We start from the raw sequence: 14561 nt of genomic DNA on the forward strand, positions 1-14561 counted from the left end.
ACTGTCAAAGAAAAAGAAAAAGAAAAAAAGACTCAGGTTGAACATCTGTCTGGTAATTGTTGGTCCAGTGTTTTGTTGTACAGTGCTTCAAACACATCTTCTCTCATCTCAGAGATGAGCATCAGTGTTTTCCAGGCCCTTAGCCCTCCCAGAACAGAAGGACTGATACCCAAGAACCTCTGCCCTTTGCAGCATGTGGCTTCTTCCATAGGGTTTATCACTCTGCATGTGTATGCAGGGAGATCCTGGGTGACTTCCTGGTGACAAGTTTAATCTGGTCCCAGAGAAGAGGAAATCCTTAGGAATGTTCCCCAAGAGACACTTGACTGTTGGGTGAATATGAGAAGCCTACAGCCTAGAATCTTCTGGAGTCACGTGAACAAAACCAATGTCAAAGGAGCTGGCAGCTGATGTGGATGCTGGGGCGAAGCTCAAGTAAGACGAGTCCTTGAGCTCCAAAGGCACTTGCTCTCTTTGAAATTCTTAAAAATACTGACTGCACCAGGTGTGGTGGTGCATGCCTCTAATCCCAGCATTGAGACAGGAGGATGATAAGTTTGAGGCCAGCCTAAAGTAGGCCATTTCTAAAATGGACAAATGTAGTGGCATTGAAGGATAGCACACAGACAGATGAGTATCTAAGTTACATGTGTGCAGCATAAAGCATTTTCAGAAAGGGAATATCTGCCCCAGCATGACCCTATTGCTGGTCAAGAAACAAATACCCCTCATCTGGGTCTGCCAGAACACATGCACTGGCCATCTTAATCTGAAAGCTCTCTGTCCTCTGTTAACCCATCAGTGAACTTTATCAGGTGTCTACAATGCCGCAGGCACCATGCCATCTCTTCTGCATGGAAGAATTTAGAATTCTGGCTGGGGCCAGTGCTGGAAGAACTGTCCAATGAGGCTGGAAGAGGATTTGCTCATGAAGCATTTTGATTCCTTAGACACAAACAAGGAATGTGTGGATAGAGCCCTGGATATGTCACACGGGTGAGACTTGAGTCTCGCTTGTCTCTAGTGACCAGTCACAGAAAAACTTCAGTCATGTATGCCAAGAAAAGGCAGATTGGAAAATTGTCCAACTTTTTGAAGACTGAAGGACAGGTCAAGAACCCACGTGACATTGTCTAGAAAGGGGCAGCATGAAGAGCCAGGGTGATTGTGAGTTGTCCCATGCAGCAAGGGAATAAGATCTTCTACACTAAAAGGTGGAAGGGGAAAAAAAAAAGATGGCAAATTAAAAACAAGAGACTTGAGGAGGACAGACCACAAGAATTCTGACAGAATCTACCTGATTCTCTCTCTTTTCACTGGCTTATTTAATTTCATCTTCTTTCTTTTCCTTTTTTTTTTTCTAGTTATAAAATTAGTTTTGCTGTAAGCTACATAAAATAACAGGACAGACACTGGAGTCCCCATCACTCATCACTCAGCTTTGACACAAGTGCTTCCTACAGCTGCCACTCATCCCCTTTATGAGAAAAGAAATGAAATAAAATATAAGATGAACAGCTAGAACATCCCCTCCTTGTTCTCTCCCAAGACCCATGCAGCATCTGGAAAACACAGGCCTTACCCCTTCACATGACTGAATATATTTGTCCCCTGTAGCTGTTTCTGTAACCACACAAACCCTGTCTTGAGAAAAAAAATCACAGGAATAAAACCAACTAATTCTATTGTCTCTCGAAGAAGGTCAGATCATTTCCTTTCCACTTTTTTTATTGGGTTAAGTAAGATACATCACATAATTTTCCCTTCCTACCCATCTTAAGTGCACAAGTCAGTGGTGTCAAGAACATTTATTTGCATAGAAGTGTAGCCATCTCCACTGTCCACCCCAGAATGCCTTCCTCTCCCAGAGTGGAGTGGTCTGCCCACTAAACACCAACTTAGTGTTTCTGACCACTCTTGTATCCTCACAAAAGTGAGACCATACAGAATTTGTCTCTTTGCAACTGGGTTATTTCACATAAGAGAATGTCCTGGAAACAACCCAGATGTCTCTCAACAGAGGAGTGGATACAGAAAATGTGGTACATCTACACAATGGAGTACTACTCAGCCATTAAAAACAATGAATTCATGAAATTCTTAGGGAAATAGATGGATCTGGAGAATATCATCCTGAGTGAGGTAACCCAATCACAAAAGAACACACATGGCATGCACTCTCTGATAAGTAGATATTAGCCCAGAAGATCGGAATACACAAAGTACAATCCACAAACCACAAGAAACTCAAGAAGGAAGACCAAAGTGTGGATACTTTGATCCTTCTTAGAAGGGGGAACAAAATACCCATGGAAGGAGTTGCAGAGACAACTATAGAGCAGTGACTAAAGGAAGGACAATCCAGAGACTGCCCCACCTGGGAATCCTTCCCATATACAATCACCAAACCCAGACACTATTGTGGATGCCAGCAAGTGCTGGCTGACAGGAGTCTGATATAGCTGTCTCCTAAGAGGCTCTGCCAGTACCTGACTAATACAGAAGTAGAGGCTCACAGCCATCCATTGGACTGAGCACAGGGTTCTCAATGAAGGAGCTAGAGAAAGGACCCAAAGAGCTGAAGGGGTTTGCAGCCCCTTAGGATGAACAACAATATGAACTAACTAGTACCCTCAGAGCTCCCAGGGACTAAACCACCAACCAAAGAGTACATATGGTGGGACTCATGGCTCCAGCTGCATATGTAGCAGAAGATGGCATAGTCGGTCATCAACGGGAGGAGAGGCCCTTGGTCCTGTGAGGGCCCTAGTGCCCCAGTGTATGGGAATGTCAGGGACAGGAAGCAGGAGAGGGTGGATTGGTGAATAAGAGGAGGGAATAGAGTTTTTTTCAGAGGGGAACCAGGAGAGGGGTTATCATTTGAAATGTAAATAAAGAAAATATCTAATAAAAAAAGAGAAAGAATGTTCTGGAGCACATGTATGTTGCATGTGTCACAACATTTTCTTTTTTTTTTTTAGGATGGATAATATTCCATACAATTACTTGTGTCAGACACCAGTCTGCCCTAACAACCCACAGTAGCTAGTTCAACAATCCCTGGCCTATCCAACCTTGTTTCTCCCTCCCTACCAGCCTTCCCCCTATGCATGAAGGCCTCCATAGATAGGGCACCCATTGCAAGGCATCTGTTAGAGCCACTTTACACAACAAATCAAGTCTCACTTCAAGCCAGAAGGAAAATAGCAAGCAAACTGACCCTGCATATTAGCCTAGACACCTTGCATGTAAGGCAAAAGGTAACACTGTTTAGAAAAGCAGATACACACACACACACACACACACACACACACACACACACACACACATTGCCAAATTCAGCACCATCATCCCTCGCCTGTGACCCTCAAAAATGTCACCATATGGGCTGGTGAGATGGCTCAGCGGTTAAGAGCACTGACTGCCCTTCTGAAGGTCCTGAATTCAAATCCCAGCAAGCACTTGGTGGCTCACAACCACCCGTAATGAGATCTGACACCCTCTTCTGGTGTGTCTGAAGACAGCTACAGTGTACTTATTAATAATAAATCTTTGGGCTGGAGTAAGCAGGGACTGAGTGAGTGGAGCCGACTGGAGTGAGCAGAGGTCCTAAATTCAACTCCCAATAACCACATGAAGGCTCACAACCATCTGTAAAGCTACAGTGTACTCATATACATAAAATAAATAAATAAATCTTTTTAAAAAGTGTTACCATAGCTCAAAGGCCTGCAGAAGATGGCATTTCCTAAGTTCATTTGGACAGCTCCCATCCTTCTGCCAAACATGTCCAGTGTCCTCAGGAATGGCTCTGCTGCCCACTGAGGGAAGACACGGAAAAGAACTAAGATCAACAAGAGGAGGACATTTCTCAGCTTGTGGGTCGCAACTCCTTTGGGGGTCAAAAACCCTTTCACAGGGGTCACCTAAGACTATCAAAAAAACACAGACATTTACATTAAAGTTCACAACAGTAGCCAAATTACAGTTATGATGTAGTAACAAAAATTATTTTTATGATTGGGGGGCCCTCACAACATGAGGAACTGTGAGAAAGGATCACAGCATTAGGAAGGTTGAGAACTGCTGAAATAGAGAAAGACCTGCCAGGAAGACCGAGAGACTGACAACAGCCCTAATGATGAACCAGACCCTGTCAAAGTGCTAAACACACACCAGGTCTTACACCCTGATTTTCCACAATGATGCAATATGAAATATGGAGTATCTCTTATCCAAGACACTTGGGAGAGGGGCTGCTTCTGGTTGGTTTGGTGTTTTTTGTTTTGTTTGTCTGTTTATTCATTTGTTTGCTTGTTTAAATATTTGCACATGTAAAATAAGGTATCTTGGGAAAGGGACCCAAGCCAAACATGAAATCCATGTGTTTCATGTCCATCTTTCTATGCACAGCCTGGGAATGACTTTATGCTGTAATTTAAATCATTTCATGAAGTACAGCATCGCAGATGAATATCTCCACTTATGGTGTCACATCAACCCAAAAAGTTTGGGATCTGTGGCTTCAGATCTCTGGATTAGGATGGTCCAACTTATGTTGACCACTCTGCAGTGTGACAATATCCCCACTGAAGAAAGACCTGAAATTTGGAAGTCTGAAGTCTGGGTCCTAGCAGACTGCCTTCCATCCCTGCCCTTCCTCACTGACTCTAGGTGGAGCTGGTACCATGCAGAACACCTGGTTCTCTACATGGATGAGTGCAGGGGTTAGGGAGTCTGGAAGGAAGGTCTTGAGGGAGAACTATGTCTGATTCAGTGATGAACTGTGTGTGCCAAAGCTTCTAGGTCTGTAGTTTAGAGCTGTGTGTGACTTCTTCTTGGTACAAAAAGGAGAAAGTGGGTAAGACCAGCCCCGACCTAAGATGGTACTTCTCCAACTCCAGAATTTTCAGGATGGTTCCAAACATCCATATATCTAAACTGATTTGTTCTTGATGCTAGGATTAGAACATACTATGATTTCAGAACTTGTGCATAGCTCAGTGGTAGATGGCTCATCCATCATGCTCAAAACTGTAGCAAAAAGGAAATAAAATTTTAAAAAAACCTACAATTTCAAAGACAGATGTACTGTCTGTCTTCTTCCTCAGGAAGGGAAGTAATACAGATATTTGATGGAGTCCTCAATGAACTGAAGAGTGAATAGTGGTAGAAAACTCCTTGTCTGTCTTGGGATGATTAAGTTAAAGAAAGGAAGCCCTCCTGACAAGCAGTAGGCTGACATTGTCACGAGTACAACTAACGGTACCCTGGGAACACCATCTATGGCTGAATGTAGCTCCACACCAGGGCACCCATGTTGTTGTCCTTCCTACCAGGGCCATGAGCCAATGTGGAAAGGGCCTAGTATATTCCAGTCACTTGCTGAAAGACTTGCAGGCTGTTCTGGGATCATCTTTCAAGACTGTAGCCATTTTCCTCCAAATATCAAGGTATATGGAAGATGGGTTTCAAAGCCTAAGGTCAAAGGAGTGTGGGTGGGTCAGGAACCACCAGGCAATGCCGGTACATTGCACTACTGACAGTAAGTCCACTGCAGAGCTGAAAATGCAAGGTGTCCTTGACCTGAGAGGCTCTTGTCAGTCGTTGCTAAAAGCACAGTCACTTCTCAGGCCCTGTCTTCACTTGACTGAGCAGCAATTTCCAACACAGACACTCAGCTGTTCGGAGAAAAACCATTCAGCAAATTAACTAAATTAACCTTAGCAGGGTTTATTTGACCAAAGAATGATTCATGAATTGGGCAAGACTCACAACTCAGCAGTTCCAGCCACATGAGCAGCAGGCTTCTACAGATAACCCTGAAGGCACATAGAGAAAGCACATAGATCCACTCCAGTGAGTAAATTGGGCCTTTAGGGGCATGGGCTAGTCAGTTGACTGCAATAGGCTTGGTTGTTTGTGATTTGGTAAAACTTGGCTAGTTGCCTCTAAAACATAAACCAAAACCTCCTAAATTCAATTCCAGTTTGCTACCAAGGAATGCATAACACACAGCAGCCTCAGGCCAGTGGCTTCCTGATTATTTAATTCAGAGGTCTCAAGACAGCCTTCATATGCTTCTTGGTCTCTGCCAGAAAGCTGGCCACTCCTCTGATTCATCCTCCAGTCCCCACCCTCTAAACATCCAAGTCCCCAAGAGCTCAGCCTTCAGATATGTCCCTTTAAAGGTGTCCCTCAGATCACATGGCTTTCCTACTTACCTGGGATAGCTCCCCAAATGGATATATTTGCCTACACCTTCCCTGATATGTTCCAAACTGGCAGACCCAACTGTAGTCTCAACCCCTTGTCATTTTGTTTTTAAAAGATTTATTTATTTATTTATTTATTATATGTAAGTACACTGTAGCTGTCTTCAGACACTCCAGAAGAGGGCATCAGATCTTGTTATGGATAGTTGTGAGCCACCATGTGGTTGCTGAGATTTGAACTCAGGACCTCCGGAAGAGCAGTCAGTGCACTTACCCACTGAGCCATCTCTCCAGCCCTCAACCCCTTGTCTTAGACTCTGTGTGAGGACATCCTTATCCCCAGCTATCACTCATCCCTCATCAGGTCTCCATTGCTGTGCAATGCCTTTTTTGTTGTCTCATAAGAATACAAAGCACACCTGCCCAGGATATCTGCACATGCCCACTCTCAGAAGAAAGAACTGGAAACATGAGATGGATACACATGATAAACATGAATGGGTTACAGTTTTATACCACAATGTAGATGGATCCAACAAATGTGATGCTGAGCAGGAGTGTCGTCTCTGTGGTTCTATTTAAATAAAGTCTAGAAAGGAAAAGACACACAGACACACATAGAGATACACACACACACACACACACACACACACAAATATAAACTAATACACTCATTTAAAGATCATAAAGTAGTTGCAGCATGGAAAGAAGCACAACAGAGAGATGTTTATACGTTACTTTTTTGTCATGGAGTCATCAAGCGCTGTGCATTCCTAATGCATGTACTAAATGCCAATACAGAAATGAGCTCTGTAATGTTCCTAGTTGTTCCTGAACTCCAAGAAATGCAGTTTCTGCTATTCTCATCCTCCACCCACCACCTACCCAATCCTTATTCCCACCCCAGCCTTACTTTCTGGACAGCTCTATGTTCTTTACAGTATAAATGTGTGGCTGGAGAAAATGGTTCAGCACATAAGAGTTCTTGCTGCTCTTACAGAGGACCCAAGTCTGGTTGCCAGCACCCAGGTCAGATGACTCACAACCACCTGTAACTGTAATCCCAGCTCTAGGGGATCTAACACCCTCTTCTGGCCTCCACAGCTACCCTACCCACAAATATAGGATCCACGCACATAGACACCCACATACATAAATAAATAATAAGAGTAAACCTGAATACATAACAAACAGGATTCTGGGCACAAGTCCTAGAGTTGTGATAGTTTCAGTCATACTGAGTTCCTTATATAATTAAATTATTTAACATCTTGTATTATTTAATTACAAAATAGAGCAATAGTTACCTCCTCGACTCCCAGGTTCACGATAGGCAAGATCTTATTTGGTGCCCCGACATATCTGCAAAATAAAACTATCATTCCCATTTTAGAGACAAGAAATGTATACCTCACAAAAGTAAAAAGCATGCTTGAAACCAGTGGTTCCCAACCTGTAGGCTGTGTCCCCTCTGGGAGTCAAATGACTCTTTCACAGGGCTGGCCTGAGACCACTGGAAACCACAGGCATTTATTTTCATAGTGATTCATAACAGTAGCAAAATTACAGTTATGAAGTAGCAACAGAAATAATTTTATGTTTGGGGTCACCACAATATGAGGAACTGTGGCAGCATTAAAGGGTGGCAGCATTAGGAAGGTTGAGAACCACTGGGCTAAAAAGTTCTCTTTCGTGCCACAGCTGGTTTTTTTTTTGTAATGGGTTCCATTCCATGGACCTGCTTTCCTTTGCTTCTCATCCACATTCCCCACTTAGAAAGGGAATGCCAGATGGCTCGATGCCCACCTCGGTCTGAACCACCTGCAGAGACCCCTCACAGGAAAGAAAGACACAGGCACTTGTGCTGACAATCCCAGGAGTTCCTGGGATTGACTCCCGGCCCAAACTGTGGAGGAAACTCTAATAGTCCCACCAGCCAGCAGAGCTTTAAAAGTCCTGGCAAAAACTCTGAAATCAGACCCGGCCAGCATGTGTCCCTGAATATCAGATAGGCACTATATTTACCCTGAAAAGCCCTTTAGTACAACTGAGAGCTATAAATAACCATTAGAGCCTAAGCAAGTGGCTTTAACACATGGATTTCCTTCCAAAAATGCAGACCCATTTTAATTAAATTTGTAATTAGCCTTAGGGGAGGGCAGGCCCCCTGGACTTCTTCAGTGTGGAGACACGGTGAGTAATTTCTATTTGTTGAGCATTTGGAGAATTGCATGCTCCTTGCTACTCAGTTGGGAAGGACCTCCCAGGAGCCTGCAGAGCCCAACTCCCTAGAGAAAAGACTCTGGGCTTGGAGGGAATGGATGCTGTTGGCTTGGACCTCCCCATGCCGTGGGGCTTGCAATCAAGGACTCTGCAAAGCCAACCCTTTGTCATCCTGCTATCCCACAGAGCAAGATGGGGATCATGGCTGTCCTGATGCTACCTCTGCTGTTGCTGGGGATCAGCGGCCTCCTCTTCATTTACCAGGAGGCATCCAGGCTGTGGTCAAAGTCTGCTGTGCAGAACAAAGTGGTGGTCATCACGGATGCCATCTCAGGACTGGGAAAGGGTAAGCTGGCTTCTCCCGGGCCTGTGCCCATCTCTGCCCTTATGGGACCTGGAGGCTGGATGGAGTGGGGCATATCTGTTGGTAGAAAAGAGTCAGCTTCTGTTTAGGAATCCAAAGCTTTCTTGCCAGGTGAACGGCAGGGTTAGAATGGCAGGGGCTGCCAACCCACAACTTGATGTTAGCAAATACTGGGTTTGACTGCTTCAGTTGTTTCCTGAAATCTTGAAATGCTAAACCGTTAGCTGATGCTGCATACTGGATATGAGGCCAGAGTAGGCTGCTAGATTCCAGTTCTGGTTCCAGCACTTAACTATCAGGTGTCTTCAGCTATAGGCATTGAATGTCCCAGGTATAGACTGAGGATGACGGCAGCCTCCACTTTGGAATGTAGCTGTGATAAACAAATAAATTTACACATGGGCGGGAGTCGGAGCAACGGTGGCCACCACTCATGTGTTGTTAGAGATGGTCAGGTTGAGTACATTTTTTTCAGAGTTCACCTAGCTCATCTCCATGTGTCACACTCTCCCACCATCTCACCTCCTAGTCTTGAAAGCGTTTTCACTCACAATCTCTAAGTTAGACAGTCTTCTGGGCCTTTCCTGTTACATTTGTGACTGGATTGTCCTTTGTGTTTAGCAGAATTCTGTTATTCCTAACGATGTAGCCCTGCTATCTAAATTCATGACAATTTCTGCTGTAATTTTTGCTATTTGATCCAGCATAGACCTCACACAACTAACCAACCACTAGCCACTCAATTGACACTCAGGTGTCAATTGGTCCACATTGTCATACACACCTTCCAGAGTCTTGGAGGTTGGGCCACTTCTCCCCATGGTGTGGCCATTAAGAAAACTTTTGTGCCCTGTCTCTGAGTTTCTCCCAGAGACTGCTGCTTCTTCTCTTAGAAGTCATCAGAGGGAGCATGTCTCCCTGCTGATGGGAGGGGTGAGGACACAGTGAGTGTCTGCCTTGGGTCAGCCTTGGCAGGTGAAGACATTAAGCATAGTAGGTGTGTCCTCTGGAGTTATTTCCTAAGAGGCTATTCTAATTTGTTAGGTTTGGCTTTCAAAAGATGAACAGATGCACAAACCCAAAATTCAGTCTTTCCCAAGGCCAGCCAAGACACTCTCGTTTGTCCAACAGACCAGTCACAAGACCACAATGTTGTTGGAAAAGAGATGAGAGCAGCCCACCTGAAGCGGTTCACTCATAGGACAGACTTTCTACAAGTAGAATATGTTTGTCTAGATGCAGGCCAGGTCCCTGGAGCCTTCCCTGCCACCTTATCTGTTCCATCCCTTCAGGTGGCCCCTAGAGATTTGCCTTCTCACAACCTAAGGCTTGTGTCCTTCATCCTGGTACTCCACACCCACCTCAATGCTTCTCCTCCACTCAAACACTCAAATTTTTTCTTTATTTTGTTTTGAAGCCGTAATAACCCCCACAGACTCATGCTTTGAGTACTATTTTGGACCCTGTGGGTCACAACACCCCCCCCCCAGAAACCATTGGAAAACACAGATATTTACATTATGATTTGTAACAGTAGGAAAATTACAGCTATAAAGTAGCAACAAAAATAATTTCGTGGTTGGGGAAGTCACCACAACAAAGAACTGTATTAAAGGGTTGTGGCATTAGGAAGTTTGAGAACCACTGGTCTGGAGGAAGGACTTAAGTGGCAGAAGGTCATGAGGTACAAGCGTGTGAGGGTTATAGCTTCTAGACTCCCTTTCCCCACACTTGACCTCCCTCCCCCATAGCTTCTTGTCCTCTCCCACTTCCATCACCACAGACCCAGCTGTTGCCCCATGCCTTCCTGGCCAGAATGGATCCTTCCAAAGCTGGACCTAAATAAACCTTTATTCCCATGAATTACTCCTGACTGGATTTGTTCACAATGATAAATTTACCAGTATGTTTAATGACCAGCATTTGGAAGCCACTTAATCATGGAAAGCATCCATTTACGTATGCTTGTGAATATTGGTTTAATTGATTTCCACTTTGGTTTCAATTTTGTCAGAGAAGGAACTTGGCATGATTCAGTTCATTGGCCGTGGGGTCTGTTATGCAGTCTGTTCCTGGGAAGAGGGGGTAGGGAGGGGGTGGGAAAGAATGTGCCCACTGCTGTGGTTGGGTAGATGGTCCTACAAATATTAGTTGTACCTTGTCATTGAAGATGCTATTCGGATCCTCTGTCCTTGTAATGTACTGTTAGTACATGGAACCACTGTTCTCCCTTTGGTAGGAGTTGTATATTTATTTCAAAAGTCTCATTTATTACTTTTTTAAGATCATCGGGTTATAGTCACGCCCAAGTCAGGGCCCCAGGAAATGCACCACAGGTGTTTGCAGAAGAATGTCTCCTGAACTGTCATGGTTCTGGTCACTGTTCTCTTTTACTGCAACTCCCTGACAGCTTGTGCCTCCTACCCTCCCCAATCCTGTCCCCAACCCTGCAGAACTGCAAAGCAGAAAGGAATAAAGTCCAAGTATTTAGAAGTAACATGAGAGGCTGAGTGTGTGTGACTTTAAATAAATGCCTGCTTTCGGTGTGGTGCTGATGACAGCAATCCCAGGCACCAGCTGCTCCCCTTCGGCTTCCAGGCAAGAAAAAAGTAAGGGCACAGAGTGGCTTCCATATGGCCCATATTGTGCCCAGGTACCCTAGAGCCAGGATGAACCTTGTGGGTAGAACTACTAAGGGGGTGCGTCTCAACCTGTGAGTCGAGACCTCTTGGCTCAAATGACCCTTTCAGAGGTCACCTAAGACCATCGGAAAACACAGATATTTACATTGCGATTCAGACAGTAACCAAGTTACAGTTATAGTAGGAATGAAAATGATTTTATGGTTGAGGGGATCACCACAGCATGAGGAACTGCATTAAAGGGTCTCAGTATTGGGAAGGTTGAGAACCACTGCACATTCCAAGCCCAGACATCTAGCCCTTGCCCCAAACCATCACCAATCAATCAAGTCAACTGCTGTGTTACCTTGTACCCATTTGGTCTGCAACAAAAGTAACCATCAAAATACCTAACACTGGGCTTGGCTTTCAGGGAGAGCTAACTGGATACTAGTGTTCCCACAGCTCTCAAGAATCTTAAACACTGCTGAAATAGGACCATGCACAAGAGCATCTCACAGCCCCCACAGCAGCCTCTCTCACAACACGACCTCTGAAATCAGAAACCACTTCGCACTCCTTGGCATCTTAGAACTGAAGAAATACATAAGGATGTGCCCAAGTTGTGTTTATTAGTTGAGAAAGGCACAGCCAGGGTTGAAATGCTTGAGCTGGGGCTGGTGAGATGGCTCAGTGGGTAAGAGCACCGACTGCTCTTCTGAAGGTCATGGGTTCAAATCCCAGCAACCACATGGTGGCTCACAACCACCCGTAATGAAATCTGACGCCCTCTTCTGGTGGTCTGAAGACAGCTACAGTGTACTCATAATAATAAATAAATCTTTAAAAAAAAAAAAAAGAAAGAAATGCTTGAGCTGAGCTGATAACAAAGCTAAAGCTGGATGTGGTCACTAGTAACTCTACCAGGAGGAGACAGGAGGATCAGGAAATCAAGGTTACCCTCAGCTACATAGTGGGCTTTTTTGAGACCAGCATGGGCTACCTGAGATATTGTATCCAATCAATCAATCAATCAATCAATCAATGGATAGGAGTGTGGAGACACTGCCACAAAATGCCCAGCCAGATAGAAGCAACAGCTTCGAAGGATTTGGTTTATTGTGACAGAGAGGGCAAGGGAGAAGAGCCAAGTTCACATCATTACCTAGGAGGAAGCAGAGACAAGAAACGAAGGTACTCTACTGGCGTCTCCTATTTCTTCACTCCAAGCCTCAGCCCATGGGGTGCTGCCACCCACACTGGTGGTGACTGTCACCCTCAGCTTTCCCTCTCACAAACACCCATAGAAACACGCCTAGAGATGCGCCTTGGTCTCCTAGATGATTCCAAATCTAGTCAAAATGACAAGATTAACCATCGACCCCATGATCTCAGCACCCAGGAGACTGAAGCAGGAGGATCACTCAATTGGGGGGTCAGCCTAGGCTAAGCAGCAAGACTCAGACTCAAAATTGACAGAAACAAAACAAGACTAAAAATTAGAATTTCAAAGTGGACCTGTTGGTGTAGATCTGTAAGCCCAGCTACTCGGGAGGCTGATGCAGGAGGATTGCAAGTTCAAGACCAACCTGAACAACTTAGTGAGACCCTGCAGATATGCCCCACTATCATGGAGAGCAGCATCCCCAGACCTGGACATCAGACTTCTTGAGTCACACCTTCATTCCTCCCACCCCACAGCAGAGGTGGCAATATGGGAAACTCCTTCAAACTCTTTGAACCCCATTGCACTGATGTGAGAAATGTAGCCATCACGGCTGCCTCACCCCCTCCAGCCACTCACAACCACAGCTGGGCCTTCTCCCTCCAAAACAAGTGTCAAAAATTCCATAATTGTCAGACCGTAATTATGAAAAATGAGTGAATTTTTAAATAATAAAACATAAAACACGCATAGAACTGCCTCGCTGGGAAGCATCCTGGGCGGATGTTTGGCTTTGTTTCCTTTCTGCTGCTTGGTGAGGCTGACCGCTCAGTCACTACTGTGGGAGGGGACCAAGAGTGCTGTGGAACACTTCAATCCCATTCAATTCAGCCTAGAGGGGATACTCTGGAAGGGAGAAAAAAAGGCTAGGCTGTCTTCTGACTTTCTGATTATAGACACTCAACACAATCCTTCTGTTGTGGCAAGTCCCCAGTAGACCTGATTCATAAACAGTGTGCTCCTTTTCCTTGTTTTCTTTCCCCACCCCCACTCTCCACGGCCTGAGCTTTCTATCATGTCTGGCCTTTCTAGGGAAAAAGAAACAGAATGGGGACATAGAAGAGAGCAAGACACATGCTTACCTGAGGGACACATTATAAGATGGTTCTAAGCTACATGGGCAGGGAACATAGCTGGTGGTATAGCTCAGTGAGAATGTATTTGTTTGGGCTCTGGTTTCAACCCCAGCACTGGGGCAAGGTAGGCAACTAGGCGTTTGTTTTCTTTCTATAATGGCACCTTTATGTCCCTCAGAGGCGTTTGTTGAAGTATCCAGGTGCACCTCTGGGATGTGGGGCACGTAGACTTCTCCCACGGTGTTACTTCCCTTGAGCCCTGGTTTGTGGGTAGGCAACACCATAGAGACCTTTCTGGTCTGGGTTCCCACATTCAGGGAACTCTTAAAAAGCTGCTCAAAGAACCCATGGCAGCCTTTTCTCCTGGAGATGATGGGAGGAAGCATATCCCAACCCTGGCCCATGAGTAAAAGCTCATCCTGTCCTCTCCTCAAAAGCCTGCCTCCCAAGCCCCCCTCTTCCTTCCGCCCTCCTCCTCCCTCCCTCCCTCCCTCCTCCTCCTTAATCCATTGTGTCTTATTTTAGGACAAAAGGAATGACTTCATAAAGCAGTTATTTCCTTTGGAAGCATGCATCTTTGACTAGCTACTCACCCTGAAATTTTATATCTATTTTATCTTAATGCCTCTGAAATTACCAACTTAATGCCCTAGTAACAGTGTATACGCACAGTACTAGCCTGCTTTAAACACAAATATACCCATTCAAATTGTAGCTTTGATTCGGCACACTTTTAAAACAAGATTTATTTATGTGCATTCATGGGGGAGGGGCGTGCCTGCACATGAGTACAGATATCCAAGGAGACCAGAATAGGGTATCAGATCGCCTGAAGCT

At 45.0% G+C, this 14561-nt stretch overlaps 1 protein-coding gene across 1 annotated transcript in view; it reads left to right on the top strand.

Moving 5' to 3' along the window:
- Positions 1–8276: 8276 nt before the first annotated feature.
- Dhrs7c (dehydrogenase/reductase 7C) overlaps positions 8277–14561 on the top strand; it is a 25527-nt gene continuing 19242 nt past the window's right edge. The window contains exons 1-2 of the mRNA XM_031352032.1: positions 8277–8408; positions 8625–8784. Coding sequence (XP_031207892.1) covers positions 8631–8784 — 154 coding nt within the window. The 5' untranslated portion in view covers positions 8277–8408; positions 8625–8630. The remainder of the gene's footprint in view (positions 8409–8624; positions 8785–14561) is intronic.

Source organism: Mastomys coucha, unplaced genomic scaffold (assembly GCF_008632895.1).
Source record: "Mastomys coucha isolate ucsf_1 unplaced genomic scaffold, UCSF_Mcou_1 pScaffold5, whole genome shotgun sequence".
Classification (NCBI taxonomy): Eukaryota; Metazoa; Chordata; class Mammalia; order Rodentia; family Muridae; genus Mastomys; species Mastomys coucha.